General features: G+C 38.6%; 1 protein-coding gene across 1 annotated transcript in view; it reads left to right on the top strand.

Moving 5' to 3' along the window:
* LOC114330254 (UDP-glycosyltransferase UGT5) overlaps positions 1-15370 on the top strand; it is a 76806-nt gene that overhangs the window by 36258 nt on the left and 25178 nt on the right. Inside the window, exon 3 of the mRNA XM_028279578.2 lies at positions 6737-7104. Coding sequence (XP_028135379.2) covers positions 6737-7104 — 368 coding nt within the window. The remainder of the gene's footprint in view (positions 1-6736; positions 7105-15370) is intronic.

The raw sequence follows: 15370 nt of genomic DNA, 5'->3' as shown, positions 1-15370 counted from the left end.
TTCGTTGCAATTCGGGACTGCACGCTGGGGTTTGTTTTGGTTGGATCGGGGAGAGCAGCATATGTGCCTCCTGATGAGAGACTAATAAGTTTCGAAACCGGTAGAGGTGCTTGCAGCACTCTCTGATTGGACTGGAATATGGTTCGGCTGTATTTTCGTTTTGCAACGAAATTGAAAATGGTTATTCATTTTTGATTTACATTTACTCTGTGTGGAGTATGAAGGGAACCAGTCTCGTTGGAACTTTACCGCGCTGAGCAGATGTGACGTGAATTGTAAATTGTAGAATTCCCTCATCTTCCTTAGTCTCAGCATCCGTATGGCTTGCAAATTGTAGAAGCCTCGGAGGTGTAACCAGAGAAGGTTCCCATTGTTTTCATTCTGGTGGGATATGTTATATGCCATTAGAGTGAAAACTTAGTCTTTTGCTAGCAGTTGCCGCTAGGGCATCTATGCCATTTCGTTCGTTGCAATTCGGGACTGCACGCTGGGGTTTGTTTTGGTTGGATCGGGGAGAGCAGCATATGTGCCTCCTGATGAGAGACTAATAAGTTTCGAAACCGGTAGAGGTGCTTGCAGCACTCTCTGATTGGACTGGAATATGGTTCGGCTGTATTTTCGTTTTGCAACGAAATTGAAAATGGTTATTCATTTTTGATTTACATTTACTCTGTGTGGAGTATGAAGGGAACCAGTCTCGTTGGAACTTTACCGCGCTGAGCAGATGTGACGTGAATTGTAAATTGTAGAATTCCCTCATCTTCCTTAGTCTCAGCATCCGTATGGCTTGCAAATTGTAGAAGCCTCGGAGCTGTAACCAGAGAAGGTTCCCATTGTTTTCATTCTGGTGGGATATGTTATATGCCATTAGAGTGAAAACTTAGTCTTTTGCTAGCAGTTGCCGCTAGGGCATCTATGCCATTTCGTTCGTTGCAATTCGGGACTGCACGTTGGGGTTTGTTTTGGTTGGATCGGGGAGAGCAGCATATGTGCCTCCTGATGAGAGACTAATAAGTTTCGAAACCGGTAGAGGTGCTTGCAGCACTCTCTGATTGGACTGGAATATGGTTCGGCTGTATTTTCGTTTTGCAACGAAATTGAAAATGGTTATTCATTTTTGATTTACATTTACTCTGTGTGGAGTATGAAGGGAACCAGTCTCGTTGGAACTTTACCGCGCTGAGCAGATGTGACGTGAATTGTAAATTGTAGAATTCCCTCATCTTCCTTAGTCTCAGCATCCGTATGGCTTGCAAATTGTAGAAGCCTCGGAGGTGTAACCAGAGAAGGTTCCCATTGTTTTCATTCTGGTGGGATATGTTATATGCCATTAGAGTGAAAACTTAGTCTTTTGCTAGCAGTTGCCGCTAGGGCATCTATGCCATTTCGTTCGTTGCAATTCGGGACTGCACGCTGGGGTTTGTTTTGGTTGGATCGGGGAGAGCAGCATATGTGCCTCCTGATGAGAGACTAATAAGTTTCGAAACCGGTAGAGGTGCTTGCAGCACTCTCTGATTGGACTGGAATATGGTTCGGCTGTATTTTCGTTTTGCAACGAAATTGAAAATGGTTATTCATTTTTGACTTAAATTTAACTTTATTCAAAAACAGCATAAAAAAGTAGTTCAAAATGGCGACAGATTTTTACCTTTTGCCATCTATTGGAATTTCTCGAAAGCTGTAGAACGTGCACTGACATGAACGTGCAATGAGAAATGCATTCCAAACAAAACCGAAGTTCACCGGTGAACCTGGTTCAACGGAACCATAGATTACCGCAGGTATGAGAAATTGACCCTAACAGTTAGTACCTAGTTCATCCCTACCTATTTTCATCCCTACCAAATACAGACAATTTGGTGATGCCTCTCTTGTGTTACCTTTCGTTTGCAACACATCTCAAAAACTAGAGACCAGCAAAAGCGATAGAAGTGCATATAACTCAATGTTCTACCCGATTAAGGGTAAATACTCTCACTATTGTGAGAGTACTTAAAGGGTTTAAGTACTTTCTCTGGGTTCCGTTATCGCTGAACGAACGCTTTTCCTCTCTCTGCAAAGTTGTAAGAGAATCCGATATAAACAAACCGTTAATCCGTTGAAAACAATTCAAACTCGTGCGCGAAGAAACCGCTTGTGAAACCGGTATATGTAACGTAATAGAATCGCGAATGGTGAAACAGTGACTTGGTAAGCTTTTTGATAATATTGTCTGTATTATCTCTAAATTTCACTTCAACCAGTGACCTAAAAACGTACACTTCACACAAATGAAATTATATTAATAATTTAGAGTATGTACATGCCTCTATTGTACTTCTTGTAGTACAATAGAGGCAATATGGTGCCTTGTCCTTGAGGACGTTGGCCGTTACATTTGCCCATTTAATCTTATTTGCAGCCGCCCTGAATAATTTTATGGAGGTCATTTTCGTCCATTGTTGTAGGTATGTTTTTAGGCCAAGAGTTGCGTCTTCTTCCTGGTCCCCTTTTGCTATGGATTTTACCTTCGATTATAAGTTGGAGTAGTTCGTACTTTTGATTTCTTATAATGTGACAAACATATTGTGTTTTCCGTTCTCTTATTATATAGTCCGGAAAGCCACTGCGCATCCGCTGGGAAAAATATTCTGATTCGGATTTTTTGCACAATCTTACTCAAAAAGGACTCCTTTTAACAAATTTGCATGTTGCCAGGACCAAAAGGTAGTTAAACATTTTTTAAACGTTTTTTTTTTGTTTTTTTCCCAAAATTTTTTTTATACATGGAAAAAAAGTTTTTTTAGGTTTTTTGGACTATTCCAAACAGAAAAGGTCTTTAGTGACTTTTCTCTAAAAATGGTAGTTTTTGACATATAAGCGATTAAAAATTGAAAAATTGCGAAATCCCATTTTTAACCCTCAAAAACTTTGTGAAAACTGAAAATTTGAATGTTGTTAAGGTAGGTAGATATTCTTTAAACATAGATTGATGAAATCCTGAAGAGTTTTTTGCAATACAACATTCAAGACTCCTTTGTTTTTTAATTGCTAATCAAACGTGCGCGACACTATTTTCCACCGTTGCATGTGTATACAGTATGGTGCAAATGAAAGGAATAAATTCGTTTTTTCGTAAAGCGACGTAAGGAAAAATCTCGAAACAGGTCGATTTTTATTTTTAAGTTATGATATTGTGGCATATAATATGGTATACTAGTGACTTCATCCATCTGGACGTGATGACGTAATCGATGATTTTTTTAATGAGAATAGGGGTCGTGTGCTAGCTCATTTGAAAGGTTCTTCAATTCTCTATTCAGTAATATAAACATTTACATAATTATTTATACAGGGTGTCCAAAAAAATTTTATTAAATTCATTTATTTGACAAAAAAAGAAGAATGTATGTAATTTATTTAATTCAAAATACATTTTACTGCTTTCAAAAATCAGAAAACAAAGTTAATTTCACAAATAAACATTTCTTTTCGCTTAAATTAAATGTTCAAACTTCCAAGAGGTAGGTGGCTGGCGGGAGCTGGCTTGAACATTGAATTTAATCGAAAAGCAATGTTTATTTGTGAAATAAACATTTTTTAGCTTTCGGGTAACAGTAAAATGTATTTTGAATTAAATAAATTACATACATTCTTCTTTTTTTTCAAATAATTTAACTAAAAACTTTTTTTTGGACACCCTGTATAAATAATTATGTAAATGTTTATATTACTGAATAGAGAATTTAAGAACCTTTCGAATGAGCTAGCACACGACCCCTATTCTTCTTTAAAAAAATCATCGATTACGTCATCACGTCCAGATGGATGACGTCACTAGTATACCATATATACCACAATATCATAACTTAAAAATAAATTTATTTATTCCTTTCATTTGCACCTTTCAAAAGGAATGTATTCCTTTCATTTGCACCATACTGTGTACACATGCAACGGTGGAAAATAGTGTCGCGCAAGCTTGATTAGCAATTAAAAAACAAAGGAGTCTTGAATATTGTATTGCAAAAACTCTTCGGGATTTCATCAATCGATGTTTAAAGAATATCTACCTACCTTGGCAACATTCAAATTTTCAGTTTTTCACATAGTTTTTGAGGGTTAAAAATGGCCGATTTCGCAATTTTTCAATTTTTAATCGCTTATATGTCAAAAACTATCATTTTTAGAGAAAAGTCACTAAAGCCCTTTTCTGTTTGTAATGATCCAAAAAATCTAAAAAAACTTTTTTTCATGCAAAAAAAATAATTTTAGGAAAAAAACAAAAAAAAAAAACGTTTAAAAAATTTTTGACCGCCTTTTGGTCCTGGCAACATGCAAATTTGTTAAAAGGAGTCCTTTTTGAGTAAAATTGTGTAAAAAATCCGAATCAGAATATTTTTCCTAGCGGATGCGCAGTGGCTTTCTGGACTAATAAACATAAGCTCCCTTTCCTTATTCATCCTTCGCAAGACTTCCGCGTTTATCGTATGGCTCATGTAGGATATTCTGAACATTTTACGGTAACACCAGAATTCGAAGGCTTAGATTATGTTTTTGTGTTGCTTCTGTCATTGGCAGGCTTCAGCACCATAGAGCAAGGTGGAGAAAACATAGCTCTTAAGTATTCTAATTCTCAATGAGATACTTACCCAGCTGGCGCATGGTGGTTGCATAGAACTTTTTGCATTTTGTAAAACGTTGTACGTGCATTTTTCATACGTGTTCCTATCTCTAGTGAGTGGTCCCAAGTTTCATCAAGATTACTTTCAACGCACGTTATTCCAAGGTGCTTGCTGATGACCATCGTTTTTGTCTTCAAAGTATTTAATTTCATTCCAAATTCTCTACAGGCTGTCATTACTCGGTCCATTAGGCGTTGCAGTGATTCAGCATTATCTGTCAGAATGACCGTGTCATTAGCGTATCGCAGGCTATTTATACATTGCCCGTCAAATGTCAAATGGCTATAAAAATAGCTCTAACACAGACAGAGGACTATAACAACATAGACTCAGCTTGGAAAGATATAAAAATTAGCTCTGATAAGCGCATCAGATGAAATACTAGGACACAAAAAGAGAACAGCAAAAAATATTTCGATGATGATTGCGTGAAAACAGGAAGAAATGTGGCTAGAAGGAACATGCTACAAATCCCCTCGCACAACAACAATGAAATGTATAAACAAAGAAGAACAGAGAAAAGAAAACTAATGAAAAGGAAAAAGAGGGAGTCTCAGGAACAAATAATCAGAGATATAGAAGAAAAAAGAAGGAACAAACAAGCGAGACAGTTCTTCAAAGGAGTTTCAGATTATCACTGACGACAAGAAAATCCTAAAAACCTGAAAGGAATACTCAACAATACTCGGAGACATTTGAAATAAACAATGGACTAAAACAGGGAGATGCACTTTCACCACAACTCTTCAATTTAGCTCTGGAGCACATAATCAGAAGTGCAAGAATCGAAAAACCCAATACAGTATTTCATCGAGAAGGAACAGACTTACTACTGGCATTTGCCGACGATATCGATCTAATAGGTAACACACGATTAAGGATGAAGAAAACTTTCGTGAGGTTCGAGAAGGAAGCAGAGAAGATGGGGCTCCAAATCGACTAAAACAAGACGAAATATACGTATATGAGCCGCAATAACCAAAGCAGAGACAGAATTAGTCAGAACATCACCATCGATGACTTTAACTTTGAGCGCGTTAGAGAACTCAAGTCTCTTGGAACAACAATAACTGAAGACAACGGATCACAAAAAATAAACAACCGGATACAGGCCGGCAACAGATGTCTTTTTGCTCTCCAAAACCTTATAAAATCAAAACAACTAACAAGACGTACGAAGATACAAGTCTATAAAACAATCATACGACCCGTTGTGATGTATGGAAGCGAAACGTGGACGATAACAAAGGCAAACGAAGAGAGATTACTTGTTTGGGAAAGAAGAATCCTAAGGATGATCTTTGGTTCTGTGCTGGATGAAGCATCAGGACAATATAGGATAAGAACTAAAAAAGAGCTCGAAGAACTTTACCCAGACGCCAACATCATAAAATAAATAAATTCCAGAAGACTCCAATGGGCGGGACACCTCAGAAGACATTCTGACCAAAGAAGAGTAAGACTGGTGTGGGAGGAAGTCCCAACTGTAAGGCTACCACGCGGACGCCCTCGACTCCGGTGGCGAGATAATATAGCAGGAGACCTAAGCGCGATGGGCGTGGAGAATTAGATGGAGGTTGCTCAAGACAGAAAACAGTGGAGGCCTGTTGTCGAGTCGGCTAAAACCCACGAAGGGTTGTAACGCCACGGAGTAAGTAAATAAGTAAGTAAGTTTATAATTATACCATCCGAGGTGTCTTCCAAATTTCTCTTAAATATCTTCTCAGAATAAACGTTTAACAGCAAAGGTGACAGGACACATCCCTGTCTTACTCCATTCTCGGTATTAATTTTTCCAGATGTTTCGTTTTTATTCTGATTTAAGCCTTTTGTTCTTGGTAGAGGTTTAAAATGATATTACATGACCTTAAAATATCTATTAGTTTATCATGTTTAACCAGGTCAAAAGCGTTCTGAAAGTCTATAAAACGGCAGTATACATCAGAATCGACATCTCTACATATATCTTTCAACTTGTACACGTATTGAAAAAAGTACTTCTCTTGTTCCGAAGCCATTTTTAAAACAAATTGACTTTGAAGTTACCTACAACATGGAGTTTTTATTTTCAGGACTGCACTCCGCTACTTGGATGCCTTGGATGTACCAATGGTTCGGTATGCCCTACAACACCGCATACCTTCCAAATCATCTATTGGGAAACACTGACGAAATGAGCTTTTTTGGAAGAGTAGAAAACACAATTTCGCATGTCTATTGCAACCTCATGTATCGCATCAACATAGCTTCCAGGGGTAACGCTCTATCAAAACAATATACAGGCGTAGACGTGTTGGATCACGGTGATCTTATGAAGTCGATTAGTTTATTTTTAATAAATTCGCATTATTCACTTAATCTGCCGATTCCCTTAGTGCCTAACGTCATAGAAGTTGGAGGAATACATGTGGATCAACAGCAGGCCAACAAACTGCCCAAGGTAAGATTTATACATTTAAAATTGTGTTATTCTATTTATTTATGTCAGAAGCATCAAAAATTTTAAAGTAGAGCATAGCTTCCTTGTATATCATTATATTTCCATCTAATAGACAGAGATCAAAATCATTTGTACCCCTAGGGTCCCTTTTACATTGTGTATCAATGCCCAAAATGAAGCATTATACTGAGCGGTAAACAAAAGTTTATTAATATAAATAATGGATAATGAAAATTCTTTCACTTTCTTGTACATATGAAAAGAGTTAGGTCTCTTTTCTAATTTTTATATTTCTTTACATGTTTTCTCTTTTGTCTCGTTTATTTTCACTCGTATTTCTTTTCTTGTATTTCCATTCAAAAATTTATATTCGATTGTGTGTCTATATTTATATTTTCTTGTTTCACCCATCATTTCTAATGTTGTTCTGAAGCTATTTCTTTGTGCAGGGCCCCCGTAACCGGGCGAGCAACGCGTGCGGCGCACGCGGGCGCAACGCCAAAAGGGCGCCAAACCGAAGGTTTGTTAAATAAGAAATATTTATTTATATTATTTATAAAATAAAATAATCATGTAATCGAATGAACTGTCTTTTAGTAAAGTCGTCCCAGGAACGCAACTCATAAATATTGGCGATATCATTTTAGTCTGCTACTTTAAAATGTATATATACGTCCGAATTGCCAATATAAATGAGTCAGATTAAATAAATTATTAGAAGAATTTTTTTTTACTTAGCAACAACATCTGTGTTTAATTTAGTAATATTTTGTATTTTGACAACGGCACCCGATTTGGGCGTCGAAACGTTAATAAAATTATATTTTCAATTTAATTGTGAGTTATTTCCCATCTAAATAGTTAATCATCATATCTAAAATGTGTGATTTCATAAAAATATACCATCAGAGGCGGCTCTAGCCCATGTAGCGCCCGTGTGCAGTCGATGCTCTGGCGCCCTTTGGTAGACGCGCAGTCAAAATGAAATAGTCGAATAGGTACCTACCTATTCCTAGTACAAGTACATAGGGTATTAGGTACACTTATTATGTAAACAAAAATCCAGATGTAAATAGTCCAATACTAAATGATGTCGGGAGCTAATATTTATTCACACCGTCAGCACAACCAGACTGCAGACTTTTTATCGGCAGATAGTTTGCCTTCAAACTAATTTTTCGGCCAAATATCGGCCGACAGTTTAATCAGTGTGAGCTAGGAGTCGCGATCGAGACATCGAGTCGAACAGATGTGTGTTTAAGTGTCGCTCGCCTTCTCGAGGGTCGAGGGTTGAAGTCTATAAATAGACCGTAGCGAAACACCAAACTGTGAGTGAGACCAAAGTAAGCAAGACATTATTTTCAATTGGAAAACTAATATAGAGGCAAAAGCTATATTCACTGGATGTAACTAGCCGTGGAAATTTCATTTTACTGAATTTTCAAGGGGGTTACACTCCAGAATATAGAAAGCGAAGAAACGAGCGGGCCTTGTGCCCGTCGGGAGATAACTGTGCCTCCGCAGGGATGACACTGCAAGGGGTGGAATTTTAGAATTCACTTCGTGCAGACACGGCAACCTGGGCCAGTTATCTGAGAAATAGCAAGTGGAACCCTACCTATAGCAAATTAGGCAGTGACACATCCGCGTAGGTCCCTGGGACGGCACCCAGAACTTGGTTGGACAGCGGTCTAGCCAAGCGCAAAAAACAGATTCTTATAAATAGATAACTGTAAAATGTCGTCGGACAATCCTATGTCCACCGAGCATCCAGCTCACGATTTCATTGAATTATTCCCAGAGACAGAGTCAGTGTCTGATATGGGCACTACTCCAGTCCCTCCCCCTAGTCCACCCCAATCCTTGACAGATGATATCGTTATGGAAGAGATAAAAGCAGTCTTCTCTCATGATGAAGAAATAAAAGATTCAGAAGGCCCTCAGCCAGATGAATCAAGCATCAAAAATTGCAATAATAACCCCGGGTCCCTTCAGGAAAACCAAGTAGTTATGATTCAACAGATAGTTACCATTCCCCCTCAGGGAACAACAAACTCACTTGAGTTCACAAATGACCCACAACTAGAAGCTGACTACGACAGCCAACGATTCGAAGGCAAGAAGCCCACCAAAAGACCGTGTAATAGCCCAGACACAGAGAGAAATCAAAGTGACCTGGCAAACACGATACAACAACTGATGAAACAACTCGAACAGAGAGATAAAGAAAATAAGCGAGTACAACAAGAATTCAAGGAAATACTCGAAGAAAGAGACAGAGAAAATAAACGAGAACAACAAGAATTCAAAGATCTAATCGCCGAATTAAGATCAATAATTAGAACAAAAGACGACGAAGCAAGAAGGATGATGGATCAAATCATGAAATTGACCAAAACCGTCCAAGAAATGACAAACAAACGGACTGTCACAATAACAAAAATAGACGAAAGTCCAATGACCTGGGAACAGAGAGAAAATGAAAAACATGAAGAATCAGAAACAGAGACAACGGTATACAAAAACAAGTCATACCAAAAGTCAATCCTATCCAAAAGGAAAAAACGAGAGGTAATAGAAATAATAAAGCCTCCCAAAAAAGCAAAACAAAATGAAGACAACATAAGCTCAGCTGAAAAGCAGAGACGCATAGTTGAAAAGAGAAAAGAACAAGAAATGGACGACAACATAAGAGCAAGAGACATAAGGAAAGCTGAACAAGCAAAAGAAAATGAACCACAGACGGGAAAAAACACCCAAATGGACGAGGACGCCGATGAAGAAAAAGAAGGTTTCACGGAAGTAAACCGAAAAAAAGGAAACAAAAGAAAAAATAAAGAGAAAGCTGAAAAAGAAAATCCAGCCAAACAGGTAAAATCCAACTCAGAAAATGAGACAAAAACCAACAAAGACCAAAACAATGAAAAAACACCTGATAAAGCAAAACAAGAAGGAAAAGCGGCCACAGCCTCGACCAGCAAGACTGTGGAAACTACCCAAAACAAAAACAACAGAAAACCGCCACCAATAATACTGAAAACAATAGAGGCTGGCCAGGATATACTGAATACAAGTGCCAAACAAGGCATAATAACAGAAAATAAATTTGCAAAGTCAGGCAGAAGTATTATAATTCAAACTAGAAATAGAGAGGATTATCATGGCATGTTAAAAATACTAGAAAATAAAGGCAACCAAATTGAATACGTCGCATATCCCCTAGATGAGGATATAGATAAAACAAAAAGAACAGTCATACGCGGACTAACGAAATATACTAACGTAGACGAACTAGGAGATGAAATAGTCAACCTGAAAATAGAAATAGTAGACCTACATAGAATGATATCCAAAAAAGATGGCAGAGAATTGCCCCTTTATATGCTGACACATTATGAGAGCGACACAGAAAAAGTTAAAAATATAACAAACTTATGCCATATGAAAGTTGAAGTAGAAGAAGAAATAAAAAATAAAAAAGATGTGTTGCAGTGCTACAACTGCCAAAACTTCTTCCACGGCTCCAGAGCGTGCAGATGCTACTCCAGATGCGTGAAATGTGGTGAAAATCATGCCACTAGAAATTGCAATAAGGAAAGAGACACACCAGCCAAATGCGCAAACTGTGGTGAGACTCACACAGCCAGCTACAGGGGCTGCAAAAAAGCGCCAAAAAAAAAGGGTAAATACACAACTAGTACCCAGAAACATAAGCACACACAACATGCAAATAGCAACACCTAACATAAGTTATGCAGCAGCCACACAAGGCAAAAAAGACGCTCTGGCAGAGAATAATGAGATATTAACAGCAGTGCAACAACAAATGAAAATGTTCACAGGTATGTGTGAACAAATGACACAACTATTACATGCACTGGGGCTACCAAAAACCGTATAATGTCAGAACAGTTTCGGGATCTTCGAGTTGGGTCATGGAACTCTGGCGGTTTACGGCAGAAACTGAACATACTAGATGAGTTTATCAACAGACTCAATATAGATGTCATGGCACTGCAGGAAACAAAACTCACTGAAAAAGTGAAAACCAAATTCCCGGGCTATGACATCTATAGAAAAGACCATAGATCTCGCTCGGGTGGCACGGCCATCATGGTAAAAAAAGGAATAAAACATCAACATATCCCGACACCGGATGGTCTGGTCACCCTAGAAGCAACAATAGTTCGGATCTGTGCTACTGACGAAACGCTGAAAATAGCCTCAGTGTACGTCAGACCGCAGGACCCGATCTTCGAGGAAGATCTAAACCTAATACTGGATTCAGACGAGCCAACAGTCATCATAGGTGACCTAAACGCGAGATCGCCCAACTGGTTTGACAGAAGAACGAACCGAAATGGAAAACAACTTTGTGGCTATCTTGAGAAGAAAGAAAATACATATGCAATCGGACCAGTTGAACCAACACATTTCCAAGCAGAAATACCAACACACTTGGACATAGCAATTCTACATAATATTGGACAACAATATGAAATAACATCAGTAAACGAGGGCAATAGTAGTCACAATCCAATTATCCTGACCCTAGGTGCAATAGAACTTAATCACACACAACCTTACAAGAAAAAAAGGACAAACTGGTCTAACTTTAAAAGAGTCATCAGTGAGAACATCGGCGATATTCCGAACATCAATAATATAACGGATTTAGATGAAAGCGTGATTAAGTTAGAACAGACAATACAGAATGCTATTAAAGTCAGCACTAAAGAAGAAACAACAACAATTAAAAGAGGTAGGTTCAAAGATATATCAGAAGAACTAAAAGAATTAATCAGAGAAAAGAATAAAAGAAGGAGAAGAGCCTACAGAACAAGGGATCAGGAAGACAAAAGAATTGCAAATGAATTGGACAGAGAAGTCAAAAAACAACTGGAAGAACATAGAAATGAAAACTGGGACAAATATATCCAAGAACTAGATCCGAATAAATCCGGGTTCTGGAAAATATCTAAAATATTAAGAAACGAAAGAAAACCAATACCAGCCCTACACGGAGCAAATGGAATAGTATACACAGAAAAAGAAAAGGCAGAAGTCATGAAAGATACCCTAGAACTAGGAAGCACAAAGAACTTTCATCAGGAAGAAAACCTAGACTTCACAATAGAAGTAGAAAACAACGCTAGAAGGTTAAGAAGAAGAAAGGGAAGAATAGCTCTAGAACACACGTCTCCTGAAGAAATTAAAGAACTACTAAAAATGGCAAACGCAAAAAAAGCGCCAGGGCCTGACAATATAACAAACAGGGCATTAAAAAACCTGCCAACAAAAATAATAGTTTACATCACGAACATTGTAAACAGTATACTAAGACTAAGATACTTCCCGGATAGATGGAAAGAGGCAAATGTTATTATGATAGGAAAACCGGGGAAAAATGGGAGCTTTCCACAAAATTACAGGCCAATAAGCTTACTACCAGCAATAAGCAAAATAGTGGAGAGAATAATTCTTAAAAGACTAAAACAAGAATCAGAAGCTCTAGGAATCATCCCAGAATCGCAGTTTGGTTTTAGATCAAGGCACTCATGTGAGCTACAAGTACTAAGACTAACGGAGTACATAACAAAAGGGTTCAATGAAAAGATGTACACAGCAGCAGCCTTCCTCGACGTAAGTAAGGCCTTTGACAAAGTATGGCACGAAGGTCTGCTGCATAAAATGCATGAGAATGGATACAGCGAAGCGATGACATGCCTCCTTGCGTCATACCTTACAAACCGAAGGTTTAGAGTTCGAATAGGGGCCACCCTGTCCGAAGTAGGAACATTGGAAGCGGGAGTGCCTCAAGGAGCGGTACTATCTCCTTATCTGTACACCATCTTTACGGCAGACACACCTACAGATCCACGAACCCTACTAAGCCTATATGCGGATGATACGGCAATAGCAGCAAGCAGTAGAGACCCTAACCTAGCCAGAAATCACCTACAAAGAGCCCTAAACCAACTGCAGGAATGGTGCATACAATGGAAAATAGCACTAAACCCCGAGAAAACACAGGCTGTAGTGTTCCAACACAGATATGGTAGACCAGAAAGAGAACTAAGAATGGAAAACACAAACATAGAATGGAGTAGACAAGCGAAATACCTAGGGGTTACGCTTGACAAAAGGCTCACGTACACAGAACACGTGAAACAAACGGTCCACAAAGCCAAAGCCTTAAGAAGTCAACTCTCCTCGCTGATAGGGAAGAGAAGCAAATTAAGATTCAAAACAAAAATTAGAATGGCTAATAGTATAATCATACCAACTCTCACATATGCATCTGCGGCATGGGGACAAACATGCAAAACTAACAGAAAGAAAATCCAGGTAATCCAGAATAACATAATAAGAGATGCCCTAAATGTACCCAAATACGTACCAGTCAGATACCTGTATAACAAAGACACGAAGCAGAAAAAGATCCTTAGAATGATGGATGAAAAAGCATATGAAATTTTTAATAACATAAGAGACCATCCAAAGAGTAAACTGAGAGAGTTGACAGACTATGATGAAAACATACGTACTACACACAGAAGGCCTAAACATCAAATAACAGGATATAGGGAAGTCCCAGAATAATGACCTCAAGAAATTAAAGACAGTCGCACAGTCGTAGGAACATGCAAAATAGTTGTGAAAAAAAAAAATAAATAAAAAAAAAAAAAAAAAAAACCGAGAAACTGCGTTGCTCTACGGAGTAGCGAAGTTGATCACTAAAAACAAGATACATGAAACCATCAGCTCAATAAATTTAGTACTGGTAAAATCAAGGTGTAAGTATGAAATGCAATAAAGACCCCTCTGGTCCTTTATACACAGCCACTTAGGCTGAAGGCCTTTCAGGCAGGTCAATGAGAGACCATAGCGCGTACCTGAGCATCGAGACCGTGTCCGGCAAGCACGAGCTTGATGGCCAGACCTTGCGGCTGCTCGGCTGACGAGGAGAGCAATACGCAAGTATTGTCAAATCGGCAGCTGAGTGACCGACACACACCAAAGTCCGAGCGGAGGGACACCAATCCAGGTTGGTGTCTCTCCGTTCGGAACACACATTTAGGGACTTCAGTCCAAAATCATGAAAAACATAAATAAACTCAGTAAAGTAATTAGGGAGAAAAGCTAAACAGCTACCCCTACAGATAGGTGGCCTAACCACAACCATGACAAGACGGAGGGTGTTACATTACCCAAATCACCCGAAGTAAAAGTTCAAAGCCTCCCCTTCGTATGTCACACGTTGGGGACGGGTGGAGGAAAAAACCTGGGGGTCAGATAGGTACCGCTCCGGAATGATATTCTTCGGGAGCGAGACCGGTTTGATCTTCGGACATGTGGGTCCCGCTGACTAGCAGTGGTACACACATGTTCCTAGAGGTTGGGTTGAACGAGTGTGTGTGTGTGTGTGTGCAGTGTGAGCTAACTAGGACTTGTGCACACACGAAGATTGTTTATCTGTCGATAGTTCAATTCTCTCCTAGTTTTGGTATCCAATACTTGTGCCGTACGAATATTTTTTTAACATCTTGCGAGAAAATGGCATCGTCTAATTCACAATCGTTAATTATTGTAGAAACCTGCATGGCCCGATTAGCATGACTAGTTCATTTAAGGTGACTAAGATCATCCGATAAAAGGAGAAAAACTTTTTGGGTAATCAAGTAATTTAGAATACATTGAGTAGAATTTTCATTTTCTATACATTGAGTATATAGTGTATCCATTCATTTTAGTTTGTTGTTTTTTGCATCCATTCGTGACCAGCCATTCACTTGATGTCATCAGTCCATCTTATTTGAGGTCTGCCTCTACTTATTTTGCTAGTCGTTTGGTCGCCATTTAAGAATGTGCTTCGTCCAATAACGGTTGTTTTCCATTATTCCTATGTGTCCTGTCAATTCCATTTTAACATGACAATCTTCTGGATCACGTCTGTTACTTTTAACCGTCGCGTCGTCTTATTTCTTTCACTGTAAATTGGATGCACTCAATACTCTCGGAATCTTTTCTTGGATTTCCTCCTCCATTATATGAGAGCGATAATAACATTTCTGGATAATTTTGTCATTGTGCAACTACTAACTTCAACAGTCAAATAAGAACTTTAGTACTAAATCGTTCGAGAATAGTCAGTCGGCTGTTGATAGCGGGCGCCCTCTTCACCAACCCGACTGTTTAGTTGGCGCGGTATGCGCACCAACATCTCATCCCGACTAAACTATCGGCCGATAAAAAGTCTGCAGTA

This window comes from Diabrotica virgifera, chromosome 4, assembly GCF_917563875.1.
Source record: "Diabrotica virgifera virgifera chromosome 4, PGI_DIABVI_V3a".
NCBI classification, from domain to species: Eukaryota; Metazoa; Arthropoda; class Insecta; order Coleoptera; family Chrysomelidae; genus Diabrotica; species Diabrotica virgifera.
This window is presented reverse-complemented; position numbering and strand designations above follow the sequence as displayed.